The sequence below is a fragment of the Eschrichtius robustus genome, chromosome 8, assembly GCF_028021215.1.
Source record: "Eschrichtius robustus isolate mEscRob2 chromosome 8, mEscRob2.pri, whole genome shotgun sequence".
NCBI classification, from domain to species: domain Eukaryota; kingdom Metazoa; phylum Chordata; class Mammalia; order Artiodactyla; family Eschrichtiidae; genus Eschrichtius; species Eschrichtius robustus.
Genome location: NC_090831.1, coordinates 72634436 through 72650274, shown reverse-complemented (window position 1 = coordinate 72650274; position 15839 = coordinate 72634436). Strand labels below are relative to the sequence as shown.

Sequence of the window (15839 nt, the reverse complement as noted above, 5' to 3'; positions counted from 1 at the left end):
ACTTGCAATTAAAAAAAAGTGGTTTGTAATGCAGCATTTTATCTTTAACATATTGTTAGAAAGTAGTTTTGTTTTATTGAAATGAATATAATTTGGTTTTTACAAAGTTATGCAGCTATATAGCGTAACGTGTTCTACGGAAGAGGGTGTCCCTCCTGAGGAAGTCCTTTCCAATCACGGACGGCACTGTAGGAAATATTGTTTTGTTTGGATTTAACTCAAGTCTGGATCTAGGCATTTCCGGGTTCTAACTGTTGCAGCTATCAAGAATCTGTCATCCTCCACCTGGCAAATCTTTCAATATTTGACGGAAGGCTACGTCTACTCTGACTTCCCTTTCTAAACCAAACACCGCTATTCACTCTCACCACACATGCTGTCCCCTCACAGCCTGAAGCCTCCCTGCATGTGCTCTGAGATTGGCACTTCTCTCTAAAATAGTCTAAGTTTGAACTGCCCCGTGAAGAGGCAGCATGCTTCCTTCCGTCTAGATTCACATCGAGGAGCTTTTTCCAGATGCTCAAAACCCAGTCCCCAGAGGTTTGTGTTCCATTAATCTGAAGAGGTGCCAGACGCCAGCATTTTTAAGAAGCTCACTGATTCCAAAGGGTATCAGGGTTGACAATCATTGTCCTCAACCATGTGTTGGCCACCTTGGCTCTGTCCCATTACTGCTGACTGAGTGTTTGACTCCTGCCCTTAAATCCATCCTAATAAGGATTTGCTTTTTATACTCCAGCATATTCCTTCAGACTCCCAGCCTCTTTGGAATTTCAATACTGTTATTCACTCTTTCATTACCTACCTGTCTTTTACCAAGCACTTTGTTTAAAATGAAATCTCTGTCATTTCATTAAACTGTTGTAGGTATCATCAAGATACAGCTTGGGTTGATGGTAAAATACTAAAGAATTTAAATTTGTTGAATATAGGTATTTTTAAGGTTTGCCTTTCTTTTAAAGTGGATTTGTCCCCCAGCTGAGAGGAATCTAAAAATCAGGCTGAAAAGATGGATCTATGCCTGGAAATCCCTGTTCTGTGACCCCAAACTTGCCTTTTAGTTAATAATTACAGCCACTTTGGCAAGAGCCCACTGCTGCTTTGGAACTGGCCTTGCAGCCTTGATTGCAGAACAGCTCTTTGTGCCACTCATGTTACCTCTAATGTGGCTGTCAGATCAAGATTAATGAAGCATCATTTATTGGGAACAGTCGATAAAGACCTGGGGGACTACTATCAAATAGCATTTAGTTAGCGTTTACAGGAAGGTAGTGCTGAGCAGGGCATAGCACTAAGCCCTTTCTCTCTTCACATCCCAACTCTTCCAACAAAATAAGAATTCCTAGAAGTGGCTGGCCTGAGCTGGTTTTAAAAGTGCCCCACTGTAATCCCATTTCCATTATCTCTTCTCACTGGGATCGCACTTTGTATCTCATTCTTGAAGGAAGCACAAAAAGCATCTCCCAAACATTGTCTCAGGGATAGACGAAGTGCTCTAATCTGGATTCCAGAAACTTTCTTGCATAAATTTTATTGTATGACTGCTGTTTTCCAGCTTAACTGATGTCCTCACTTTCAGTCTGCAGGAAATAACCTCTCGTCATTCACAGACAATAAGTGTGGGTAACCAGATGGGCTGGTTAACCCTGAAATGTGGTAGAAAGTCTGACCCAACAAGTCTTGGAAAAATCTGAAAGAGAAGGTTGATTTTTTCCATAACCTCTTAAGCAAAAAACAAACACTGAGTCTTCTCTTCAAAATGCTACCTCTAGTCCAGATCAGATAATTCAAAGAAGATCCTCTCTTGTCAGGACCCTGGCATCCCCTTCCTCTAATTGGGTGTTCTGACTCTCTTCCCTGGCCCCATTCCCTAGAGGTCACTGAAGGACGGAGGAGGAAGATGAGAACTGAGGTGCGGCGGGGTTACTGTGCTCTGTTATTCCACATCTTATTAGAAGAGATACGGAGCTTGAGGTGGAATGACCTGTGTTCCGGGAGCTCAGTCCCCACACCAGTCAACTAGTGGCTCTAGTTTCAACATCTAGAGCCACCTGAACGCTTCCTGCAGGCTCAGGCTCGCTGTACTCTCGGGAACAAATCTCACCCCTTAACAGGGACTTAGGCAATGTGTCTGTAGCTGGACCCACTTAGTTTCAGCATCAGGATCTCCTTTGTAATGAAGATTATATTCCTTTTTAAGTATCTTAATCCCAGGTTTATTTCAATGGGACAGATTTTCTATCCAGTCTCCTAGAACGGAACTTTTCTGGCCCTGATACCTACAGTTCCTGGAGCTGGGCAGCTACTACCTTTTATTCCTCGGGGACCCTCTTTCCTCTATGGCCTGTATCAGTCTCATCGGATATTGTGCTCTGCCTCTTACTGGAAGAGCTACTGAGTGCACTGGCTGGGCTTTGCTGGTACCAGCCACTTTCTTATCTGAACTTTATTGTTTAACACAGTTTCATCTTGGCTGCACAGGTTAGTCACAAGCAGAACATTTAAACATCTTGATGTCCAGGTTGCACTCCAAACTAATTAAATCAGAATATCTGGGGTGGTACCAGGGATCAGGATTATTTTTTAAAGCTCCCCAGCTTCTCAGCCAAGTTGAGAATCACTTATTACTAGCAGCTATCCAATCCCATTTCCCAGCCCCAAGTGTCTAATCTCTGGATTGAGGCTGTTGTACAACCTCATACCTACTTCTCATACATCCCTTTGCCTTGGCTCCTGACCACTCACCACTGAGCATCTTGGATTCCAGACCTCCATTGTATTTGGATAGATGACAATACTAAGATGCATAACTTTGGCCCCTAGCTTCTCACTTCACTTGGCACCTGGTACTCCTGCCTAAGCATCCCCACCCAAATTCTAACCACACCAGTGAGGCTAGACCAAGGCCTGAAGGAAAACGATGTTCTCCCTTGAAAGTTCTAAAAGTACTTCAACCTGCATAAGTTTGTACAGTGATTTAGAAATATTACTTCTCAAATGCTTTTCCAAGACTGTTGCACTTACTTAGAAAGAAAGGGATAGGTAAAGAGCTCAGGAGACTTGGGTTCACTTGTGGTTTTATGTCAAATATTATGTGAGTATAAAATGAGATACTATATATGAAAATATTTTGGACAGTTAAAAAATGATATTCAATGAAAATATTCCCGTGTTACTAATTAACTTTAGTTATAAAAGTAACACCAAATTCACTTAACACACATCTGTTGGCTGTTCATGTTGGGCTGGGCACACAGCTGGGTTAGTGCAATCCATTTTAATAGTACCGGACTTATTTACTGAGCATATTTTAATAATCTACTGTTGGAGCAGAAATCTGGTAAATGTCTAGAGTTACCACCTTCTGATTTATCTTCCCTACACATGACAGTTTTATATAATTTTCAAGGTTACATCAAATTTCCATTATGCTTGGTCTACCAGCCCAGTACATACAAACTCTACATCAAGCATTTGCATAAGTCATCAAATGTGAGACAACTGAAAAATTTTAAAAACTACACATTTAAATAAAACTGTTCAGTTTTAGAAATATTAATTTTTTATTAAAATTTAATTTTAAATATTTAAAATATACAAAATTTTCATTTTTATCTAACATTTAATATAATTTATGACTAAGGGGCATAAGTGATCAGCAATGTGACTTAAAAAATAAGGGCAGCTTGCAATCTTTGTACAACTGGGTAATATTTCATTTATGGAAATTCTTCAGAATGTGCTAAACTGCATAGAATATGACTTGGTAGTATATTTTGTATCTGATTTTCTTTTCAGAACTAGAAAAACGCTAAAAATTCATAGCAAAATATAAAATAAAAATAAATACTCTACCTGCTACATCAAAGTCCGGAAAATAATCTGGGCAGTGTTGTTGGGCAAGCACTCCAGCCGGTGTGTCATCCCAGCAGGACCATCCATCCCAGGTACGGTTGCAATACAGACCTGGCCATTTAGAAAGAAATTATATTACAGTTGTCAAAAACTGTAGAATCCTCAGCAGGATTTAACAGTGCATAGACAGTTATTCTGGGACTCTCCACTTGGACATGGAAATATTGAAACAATAGTAGCAGCAGCAGCAACAAAATAAAGGTATTAACTTTTCCAAGTACAAAGGAATTTCCTTTTTTTTTTTTTTGTAGGACATTCTCCATTTGTTCCTCAAAAGGCATATTTGTCATCTGTATGGAATCTTTCCTCCAAAATCTTTCCTTTAAAATATCTCCAGAAACGCTATGAAAAAACTCTTGTGAAAGTATATGCAATGTTACCCCTGGATAAAAGGCTTTGGAACATTTGTAGCCTACTAACCATTAACCTTCAAAGTGGTTGCTTTAGGTAGTTCTATTGTTAATCCAAGGGTGATGCACTTGTTCAGGAGATGCATTTGCAGCCAGTTAATGGGCTACATATAAAAACAGTCTTATTACTTTAGAATCACACCATTACTGACTAAAATAATGCTTAGTTTGATCACTTTATGTATTCTTCAACATTGGCTCCAAGTGGTTTCTCACTGCTTTGAAAAATTAAATCTACTCTCGAAGGGGGAAATTTTTAGTACAATTGTAAAAGTATCTACTTTTTCATACACCTTATTGCTACTAGTGTGAGGTTGGGGTCAGATTATGAGGTGTCTTAAATGCCATCCTAAGGAGTTTGGGGTTTTTTTTTTTTCCTGTAGGCAAGGTGGAACCATTGGGAATGACACGAACAAATCTAGATTTTAGTGAGAATAAGAGGGTTTTTAAGGATAAGATTAACAAAGAGAGACAAACTAGGTGACTATTGTAACAGTCCAGGTAAGAGATATTAAATGTCTAAAATAAGGCACTATTAGTGTATTTAGGAATATTAATGAAATGTAATTAACGGAGTATGGATGTAAAACAGGAAAATACAAGGATGACTCATAAGTATTAATCCTGAGTAAATGGCTCACTGGTGGTGTCACATACAGAAGTGAGAATCCAGGAGGGATGAGTTTATGAGTAAGGCAATGGTGGGATTTGAAAATATTGTACTTGTGAAACGGCCAAGTGGAAATGTGTAGTAAATGTATGGGAGATGGACGGAGAGGATTAGGTGAAAGAATAACTGCATTTAAGGTGTTTCATTGCATAGAAGCCTGGTGTAAATTCTCAATTTCAAATAAAGGAATATTTTTGGTTTGAAAAAAATTAAATCTACCCTAAAACATAAAGCTGTTCAAAAGAATGAGCTTCAGGCTTTGAAGGCAGTTCTCAAAAAAAAAAAAAAAAAAAAGTTTTAAATAATGATCGTAGCACAAAAGTTCATCCTCCCAAGATGACTAAGACCAAAGCGAAGGAGACTGCACTCACTCAAGTTTCTGAAAATATAAATTTTGTGTTTCTGTTGTTTCACTTAGCTTCAGAGAAAGGGTTTCTCCTTTGGGCAGAGTTACATATAATGCCTTTTCAGGTTCTTAAACACTGAAACCACTGCAGACAGAAGAATGACATGTGTCTTTCAATTGACTTTTTTGTTTGAAGGAAAATGCTAAAAATAGGAACTACAAATTAAAACCTTAACTGTTTGATGGCAAACACGTGTCGTAAATAGAGTATATTCAACTAATTTTCCCCCTACGAAGCAGTGTTGTCTTAGACTACAGGAGGGTGTAAAAGATCTTGCTGGGTCTTTTCAAGTGCTTTAGGGGTCAGGGGAGAGAATTTAAATGAATGTAGCAATGCCTGGTCATCACATCCTCTCTTTTGTTTTCCCCTGGGCCCTCTGTAGCTAACAGAATATGCTTGGCGCTAAGAATATCTGGGCAGTCACACAGAGCATTCTAGAGAAGGTGATAGATAAACAATGTCTGCCTAGGAGGTATCTTTTTCTAATTCCTCTGGGAACTGGGGGTAGAAAAGGAGAAGGATTAGCATGAGTTGCCACCCAATTGGCAGGTAAGGGAAGATACTACCTAATTAACCTAAGCAAGACAGAGTTTTGATAGGCTCTGCCTCAGGCTAATTCTCTGCCCACTATTTTCCAGCTCTCTTCCTGTCATTCTCTACTTCCTCTCCCTCACATAGTCCTGTATTGTTCCTGCTTGCCATGGGTGAATACTGGGCTATTGTAGTAATTTTGTCGTAAATGCAGATATTAGCCAAAAAGCAGTCAGGTGAACTTGAGCAAAGAAACTAGGCATGTCTGCTGTATGAAATACACAAACATACCACGGTATGAAAGCCACTGTTAAAACTATTGGCATATTAAATTAAAATTAGTCAACACATATTCACCCACAAAAGAAAATAAGCCTTTCTTGATGTTTGAAACACACATTCACATACATCCTTCTTTTTACCTTCTCCTTGGTATGGGGGTAACTTTTGCATTCTTGATGTTTGAAACACACACTCACATACGTCCTTCTTTTTACCTTCTCCTTGGTATGGGGGTAACTTTTGCATTCGGTCATAGCATCTGTGCTGTGCCTCCAACAGTCTCTGCTTTCCTAAAAGGTAGAGAAACGGCTCCGGCTCTATTGTTGGAGGGTGGGTGACCTCTGAAGTGGCAGGAAGAACTGGAATTGGGCGCTGTATTAGAAAGGGAACTGAGTTACTTATGGGGAGTAGAGATGGGTGAATACATAATGAAACAATCAAAAAGTATGAAAACATTTATTTTTCCTTCTATAAGCAACAATTATGCAGGGTCTCCATGTGGAATATTTTTGCTTTATAATTAAAAAGTGTATTTACATTTCATCTATAAATTCTACCTAAAATTTTCCTATTTGCCTTCATTCTATTCACTCTTGAAAATGTATAGCACCCACACAAACTCATGCACCTCTTTACAAGATTGTTTTAATTTTATCAGTGTAAAGTTTAGAAGTAAACAAAGCAAATAACCTGATTTCCAAAATATGAATATTAAATCAACTCTGCTTTGTTTGGAACTCCTAAGAATCACGAATCATGTTATTTAAAGTAGCTATATTAGTGTAATAAATACGTTTTAATTGGATTCTTTCAGCTGATATGTTTGTACTTAGATTGCACACACTGCCAAAAATTTACCCCCTTTATTCCATAGAACAAATAAAATCTGTTCTTCTGAAATAGTCTGCTTTAGGTAATTGGCCTTAATCTCTTTAAATTGGTTTCATCAGCAGATGACCTATACAAGGTATCATTTTCACTGCTGAAAATCAATGTAAATCTTAAATATTTCTCTTAGAGCTTTTGAATTTTCAGTGCAGACTGACATTGGGTTTGTCAGTCTGTTAGTTTTCACTACCATCATAGGTCCCATTAATCTAAGTTGTGTGTGTGTGTATGTATCTGAAAAGATGAATGTCTGACAAATTGTCTTAAGTTGTGTTTAGATAGATTTTAATTTCTTATGTGGCTCTGATGTTTTTAGTAGTGCTTGAATCTGATTTTTTTATATCCATGTTCTGTATAGTTTTTTGGAGAAGACTTGCAAGCTTCAGCCTGCATTGACTTTTTCTGAAGTTAGAAATTCTCCTTGCTTTCTATTACACCTGTTGACACACTGTTAATTGGCCTTATTTTGTTTAAATTATTCTAAGACTGAAGTTTCCCCAATGTACTGATAACAGAAATAGTGTTATGTACCTTTCTCTATTCTCCACAGTCTCTAAAATAAACATCTTTATTAAGTTGACCTGTATACCCCAGGATATTCATGGTAGAGCCTCACTGTTTTCCAGTGTATCTCACTGTGTAGACAGGGCATCCTGTCCTATGAGACAGCCTATCACTAAAGGCTAAATTGTACAGAGCACTCAACAATAAAAATTCAGAGTAGAGAGAAAGCATAGGGCAAGAATAGTTGGGAATGACTACAGATACAAGGTAGAATTTGAATTAGACCTTGAGTATATGTACCGTTGCATAGGCAGAGAGGAGAGGGAAGGCTTTGTGGATGGCAGGAAAGGTATGCAGGTAAGTCCAGGGGAAGGAAATGGTATGTGTGAAATGCTGTACTGAAACCATACTGCCTCGAGGGGAGCATATTTGAGGGTAAGATATGAAATCAAGGAAAATCAGATAATACAGGGCCCTGTGAGAACAAATACAAAACGTCTGGGGCATGAAAGGCTCAATATATTTTAGCAAATATTTTAAAAACATGATGAAATAAAGCTGTCTTGCAGTTTTTTGATCAGTGAAGGTTGCGAAAGGAGAATGTTAATAATGTCATGTGGTAGGCAACAGATGTCCACAGATTAGTGCTGGGGAGGCCAGCCAGGCAGCTGAAGGCATGGAACAGATCACCTTAAGATGAAACAAGAAAGAGCAACTCAGCACTTTCTCAAATAATAAAAGCACCGAGGTATATTTGAATATAAGGAATGGAGAACAGTAAGAGTCAAATAGCCCAGATATTTTAGCCTATGTGACTAGAAAAGAAAATGGTAGCGTCCTAAGAGAAGACATTAAGAAAGGAAAACCTTACTCGGGGGAGAAGGTAAGTTCTCTTTTGGACTAGATTTGGAGGTGCCAACAAGTCATCTGAGTAGAAATCACTTGCTAACAGAAGAGGGTGAATACTTATTGTTATAACATTACTGTTATAACTGTAGATGAATACTTATTGTGAATATATTTGACACTACTCTAAGTGTTAGGATTATTTCTAATTTTAATGCCTCTAGAATTTGTGACAAGAAATTAATGAACCGACAATTATTAAAGGTGTACAAATCCTTTACCAATGTAGCTGAACAACATGATGTTGTAATATGACCCCTTTCCCACTGGTTTTAAGATCAGTCAGTCAGCAAATAGTCATTGAACTTGATGAGCCAAGTATTGAGCTAGATGCTGAGGATACGGTGCTGAGTAAAACAAGCACAGATCCTGCCCTCGTGGAACTCACAGTCCAGCAAGAAAAACCAACACTATAAATATTTCCAGACACCAGAAACTGTGAAAAGTAAAGAATTATCAATCATTAAATGCTCAGATATTCGATTAGGAATTGAGAGATGGTTTGGGAGTAAGGAAAAGTATTTTGAAGAGATTTCATGTAAAAGCTTCTTTTTGGATTTTATTAGCCTACATTTGTATGAATGAGTGTTTTAATAATTTGACTAAAGATCATGTAACCACGATCTTTAATTGATTACAGTGTCCTCACAATAAGATACAAATGATTGGTTCAGCTTATGCATCTACTTGATTCTTTGTGGCTCTATTCTTAGAATCTTGAGTTGATATGAAAATCATCATTTGATATTATTATTTCTGGGTCATTTTCCCACCACCTTCAAATCAAATTAGAAGATGCAATATGATGTTATATATAAATCTTTTCTGTCACTTATTACATATTTTAGACATTAGGAACTACTTTGCTTAAGTTTGACATTCTTTCCAGAAGTAACATTCTGAATTCTACTTTTAAATGGGCTAAGCAACCAATTAAATGTTCCTGTGTTAGTTGGAAATTCATGGAGCCCATGGGGAGGCAGTATGTGCAAGAATAGCCAAGTGGAAACCCTATACTTGTATTTTCAATGACAACGTTATTTGGTTTAATGCAGTTTTAACACCAGTAATAGCGGAGATATGACCATCTGAAAAAGTAGGTGTAGTTCATGTAGATGACAGTCGCATCGATCTTATCATTCCTTCAATGTTGAAACAAAACTCCAGTGAACTTCCTGTAACCTGGTCCAGCAGAGATTGTTTCAACACTGAGGGAATGAGGAAGCAGAACTTCTGTCCTTAGAAGAGGCATAATAATCTGAGGCCGCTCCTGGTCTGGGTCATGTTTGAGCATTGACGGTGCAATTTTTCCAGTGGTAGCTGAATGTTTCAGTGATTTTCTTCGGAAAATAAAATATACATTGAGGCATTCTGTTATATATGTATATAACATACAGATATATGTAGATATAAATATATAGCCATTACATCTATATAATTCTGATCATGGAATTACTACTGCTTAAAATAACATGTAAATTTCATAAAATTCATTGATCATTAACTTTATGATTATTTCTTACAGTTAAAAATTGCTAGTGAGGTGGTATAATTTTCAGCAGTAAAGAGGTAAAATAGAAGCAGTAGTGATTAAACCACCAAGCAATGTGAAAAACAACATTCCACTTATCATAAGTGTTATGTTTATTCTATGTATTTGTGGAATGTAAATATATAATTTTATGCTCACATGCAGATAGAAATGAGACATTAAGGGCATGTTGCTTTTCTGAATAAAGATTAAAATTCAAAGTTTTGCATTCAAGCCATCTTGCATGATTCTTCCAAAATCAAACAAAAACCACCTCTTAATTGTTGTCCTATGTAGCAGTTTAGCCGCCGTATATGTGATGTCACTCCTAAAGGCTCCAGTAGATGGCGCCACACATACGACCACCAAGCTGCCACTGACAGCTGTAGTCCGCAGCCGAAACATCATTGTTCTTTCAGTTAATACTTTGAGTGCCTCCCACATGCCAGGCACTGTTCTAGGTTCTGAAGATTCAGCAGTGAACAAAACTGGCAAGGTCCCTGCCCTCATGGAGCTTACATTCTAGAAAGTTTCACCCACACCAATCATGGGGTCCAGAAGTAAAGCAATCTATTTGAATGGCCGTGTGTTTAAGCAATTCCTACTTTGATGTAAGACAATCAGCCTCCTTGTGTGTTACAGGTGGTTTCTAGAAGTACAGAGACAGAACAAGTAGAGAGCTGTTCTGTGTAGAACTTTGAGGAATGGTCCAAACCTACTGAATGTGGGGATCCATGCTACTGGGTTGAAGGGAGACATTCCTATTGATTGCCACAGACAGAATTGCTCTAACAGGACTATGAATCCAGAATCCACAAGCTGATGTAAACAACCTTCCATGTCACCATTCTTAATAATGATAATGTCTATGTTCAGATTATTTGTAGCTTTCAGTTACTCGTACCTTTCAAAATAACAAAGGATAAAATAGAGCTTTGTAAAGTGTCAGCCCTGCTTCTTCCAGGTAGGATCAGATGCCTGCCTGGTGTCCTGTGTCCTTTCTACCTGAGCATTATATAAACAAAACTGCCGTATATTATCATAAACTCAACACAAATAGGGGAATACGGCTAAGTGAACAACAACAACATAAAGTAGGTTCTTCTGAGAAGCATTATGTCTTCATCATTGTTGTCATTGTTATCGGCATCACTACCATCTTTTTAGCACTCACTAAGTGCCAAGCACTGTTCTAAGCCTATTGTATTACTGCAGGTAAGAAGAGAAAGTGAGTGGGTAGTTTTGGTAAAAGTAGATGAAGCTAATGGAATGAGGTGACACAAACTGATAGTTTTTAAAGGCCATTTGGAAATCAGGTCGGTAGAATTCAATAAATATATTGGTAGTGGTTAGTAATGTATCTAAGAAGTGACATTTTAGAATAAAGTCAACGTCATTTAAAAACTTCCTTTTCTCTAGAGAGCATCAATGTGGAACATAATGAGTATTTTAGAAGGAAACTGGTGTATCGAATTTTTTATGGACAAATCCTCCAAATCCAATAGGTAATCCAAACACAGACAGAAGCAAAATTTACGTTAGTGAAGAGAGCACAAAGCCATTTAAGTACCCTATGCAATCATGTTTGCTAGTAAAAAAAAAAAAAAAATGCCCACAAACCATAAGACACCTGTCATGCTCATGCAAATATATGAAATTCTTTCAGTCTTTGAATTTTAAAATGTATTAGGGTAAGAGTTTTGGAAAAAGTGACCTATTTTTTTTTTTTTTTTTTAAACATACCAAAAGTTATATAGTCTTTGTAAAAAAACCAAAAAACAAAAAATGGGGCTTCCCTGGTGGCGCGGTGGTTGAGAATCTGCCTGCCAATGCAGGGGACACGGGTTCGAACCCTGGTCTGGGAGGATCCCACATGCCGCGGAGCAACTGGGCCCGTGAGCCACAACTACTGAGCCTGCGCGTCTGGAGCCTGTGCTCCGCAACAAGAGAGGCCGCGACAGTGAGAGGCCCGCGCATCGCGATGAAGAGTGGTCCCCGCTTGCCACAACTAGAGAAAGCCCTCGCACAGAAACGAAGACCCAACACAGCCATAAATAATTAAATAATTAAATAATTAAAAAAAAAAACAAAAAACAAAAAATGGTGACTGGATAATACTCAAACTTTCTTATTATCTAGTAGTTACTTTATCATTTCTTCTATCTATGTCTAGTTATATGCTTTATGAAATAAAATTTAAAAATATTTACATATAGTTGATCACATAGGATTTCATTTGAGATGAATAACAATCAGTATGAATAAAATATACCAATATTTCTGCATCTATAGACTATGACATAAGGCTTAGACATTTACAGATGAAATAAAATATTCCAGTAGTTTCTACAATATTCTTGTTTAAGATTTATTTCGAACAGCATGAGGTACCTACATTTCCAAGTACTGGATTACTTTTAGCAAATCATACTGTACTTTATCTGAAGATTAAAATAACATGACAGTCTTACATAATAAAATAAACTATCCTCATTCAAACAGGTACAGAAGGGCTACATTAGCAATCATTCCCATAAATTTTGACATATAACATTACAAAATGTAAATTCCCTTAAAATTAAGTTAACATGTATGAAATGTTAGTAAGTTTTCCTTGAACAATATTAAGAGGAGATTTGTTAACAAAACATTAAAGAAAATTATAGTTTGGTTTCTGGAGAACCATGTCTACCCTTGCAAATGCCCAATCATAATCATACTACTTCAGCATTCTTGATTAACATAGCTTAAAATAACTTTGTTTCACTTACATTCAGAAAGATGAAGAGGGTCAAGCACCAGCGTGTAAGTGTGAACTTCATTTTGGGTTTTTGAAGACGGTCTTCTAAGACCTAGAAAAATATAAAAGTAACAAAGACATTTAAATTAGTACAGCTCTACTATTGACTGTGGCCTTTTTTTCTTGTCTATTTGACTTGAAGAAGATCAATGTCCAAAGACACCCTAAATACAATCCATGTAAGTAGAGTAAGCTTGGGAGGCAAATGCAGCAGCATGTTCCACTGCCCTTCCTCTCAGCCAGGAAGACTGTTGTCTGGTTGTTGTCTAAAGTTCTCCTATTAAGAAATTTTGGAGCCCCCTTTACATATCAGGACATAAAAGATTCCGAGAAATCAAGAGCAATCAATGTGGACTTCAATTAACACATGGCATCAAAAGAACTGCTGAAAATTTTCCATGGAAACATCCACAAAAAAGTCACCTCAATGGACATGAATAAATAAAATCTGTGCTTTGTAAAGGATTAATAGCTATGCCTTCCAGGTAATCAAAAGCCAACCTTTATTTAAGTAGTCTTATTTGCAGCCTTGAGTATTTTTCTTTCCTACAAATTCTTCAAGCGTCAAGTTGCTATTAAGAATAAATTTATTCCATAGGAAGGCGTGTTTGTTCCCTAAGAGGTCACCAGTCCTACTCAAGAGCGTAACACTCAGAAACAGGCTGCTTTGTCACAGATAAGAGTTTTTCGTTACTCTGCAGGTAATTTTACACAAGGAAAAATAAAGGGGTGAAAAAAATTTTAAATATATACATTTCATCAGTGGGATTTGTCTGAAAAATATTTCAACTAGGGGTGAGCGGTTATCATTGCGTCTAACACTCTATTCATTGTACCACCTTTAGGTTTTACATATTCTGCTAGGTTTGGGTTAGTATCTACACTGTATGCCTGTTGGGCTGCACCTTGCAGGCCTGCAAGCCTTGAGACCAAAGAAATGGCCTGGAGACAGCAGTGGAAACATCCATGGTTTACTGGAGAGGGTATCTTAAGCAAAAGGTCCTGGAGCAATATCCCACGTTTTACAGCAGATGGCAGGCAGGACATGACACCAAGCTTTGCAACTTGGGGAAGAAGGAGGCTACCATTTATGAGGGGAATTGACACCAGGCTGGCTCAGTTACCAGGGGAACCAGCAGCTGGGGCAGGGAGCAAACACATAGGCAGGTACTATTTAAGCTCTATAATTAAGAGGATTGGAGAGTCACGTGAGAGAAGCAGAGCCTGGTTGAGCAGGGGACGGACAGAGAGCAAGGGAGCAGCCATCCTGAATGGCCTGACGATACACTCCACTCCTACACACCCTGCAGGACCCTTACGATCTTGATCCGCCCCTTTTCCATGATATCCCTGGGGTCAGGTCTACAGAGGCACACTCCAACCAAATACCACACACGCAATACAGACACCAGCGGCTAAAGAGTATCACGAGTCCAAGAGGTGGGCAAACTTTGGAGCCAGGCGCTTATCAGGTCAATTTTTCATGGAAGTCCAGACGAGGATGGCGATGTCCTCTCGCGACAGGGACCCAATCAAACTCCTTTCACAGTGAGGCCACCACTGTCACCCAGTCCACAGATTCCCTCCGCTTAGACTAAGGAGGGAAGGTAAGACGTTTAACAGGCACAATACAGGGGAGATCGTGACTATTAAGCAAAATACAGGCAGTAAGAGCACGCCGAGATCACATTGCCCCTGCACGTGGTTTTCGTCCTGGCCTGCAGTACCACACCACCTCTCCATCCTCGGTCCCCACAGCCAGTGCCGAGTACTGGAGAGGCGTGTAGCAACGGACCACAGGGTTAATATGATGGTGCCTTTCTCCAGGAGGGGGCCTGGATTAATTACCTTAGTACTTTTAGGGGGGGCTGGGTAGAAGACAGGTGAGATCTGTAAATCCCTTTCTAATCCTCTTCCCCACAAGGCAGCAAACCCAAACCACTGGGGACTTACCTGCCAGTCCTAGGGTCATTTATGATGTGTTCCCCTGGGGGTAGGTCCTGTGTCAAGGGCAAAAGCAAGTTATTGTCCTGACCGACCATTTGGCAGCAGTCGTTAGGTGGTCGACAGTTGAACTTGGATTGTGTTGACTAGTTGCCTCTGGGTTAACAGGGCGTCGGCACTGGGACGATTGCTCCTGGGACATGTCCTCATGTTGGAAGATTTTTCTGTTTCAGTTGCTGAGTAGTCCCTTCATCCTTTCAATTAGCCCGGCAGCACAGGGGCTGTAGGGCAGGGGGAAATGTCAGTGTATGGCATTTGTATCGGCCCATTCCTGAACTTCATGACCAGTAAAGTAGGGTTTTTGTTTTTTTTTTTGGCCGCGTTGGATCTTCGTTGCTGCACGCAAGCTTCTCTCTGGTTGAGGCGAGCGGGGGCTACTCTTCGTTGCGGTGCGTGGGCTTCTCATCACAGTGGCTTCTCTTGTTGCGGAGCACGGGCTGTAGGTGCGCAGGCTTCTGTAGTTGTGGCGCACGGGCTTAGTTGCTCCGCGGCATGTGGGATCTTCCCGGACCAGGGCTCGAACCCGTGTTCCTCGCATTGGCAGGCGGATTCTTAACCACTGTGCCACCAGGGAAGCCCCTAAAGTGGGGTTTTTTGCATTACTCTACGACTCCGTAGACCTCGAGTAATGGCTTCCACCTGTTGTAACGTGCTGTAGACTGCACACAGCTGTTGTTCCAAGAAACAATACTGTTGCTCTGCCCCCTTCCACAGACTGGACCAGAAGCCAAGGACATTCTGCCGTTGCCACAGGCCCCAGCCAAACCCTCTGGTGAACTGGCCACCTCCAACTGACAAGCCTGTCCCGAGGTAACACCCCTAAAGCCTGTGTCTGTAGTTGTTTAGGGGTGGTGGGTCGGGGGTATGCTCGTCTTACCCGACCAGCTAACATCCAAGTATTTGATAGATAATCCAGGTTCTTACACTTTGTCTGTATTCACCAGCCATCCCCATGCAGTCAGATGAGCCACGAGCACAGGGCTGCTACTTT

General features: G+C 39.4%; 1 protein-coding gene across 2 annotated transcripts in view; it reads right to left on the bottom strand.

Annotated features, from left to right (window-relative positions):
• CALCR (calcitonin receptor) overlaps positions 1 to 12866 on the bottom strand; it is a 55782-nt gene extending 42916 nt beyond the window's left edge. For both annotated transcript variants that reach the window (XM_068549990.1, XM_068549989.1), the window contains exons 1-3: positions 12816 to 12866; positions 6431 to 6587; positions 3856 to 3966 (exon numbers count right to left, since the gene is read on the bottom strand). In XM_068549990.1, the coding sequence (XP_068406091.1) occupies positions 3856 to 3966; positions 6431 to 6587; positions 12816 to 12866 (319 nt within the window). The remainder of the gene's footprint in view (positions 1 to 3855; positions 3967 to 6430; positions 6588 to 12815) is intronic.
• Between the last annotated feature and the right edge of the window lie 2973 nt (positions 12867 to 15839).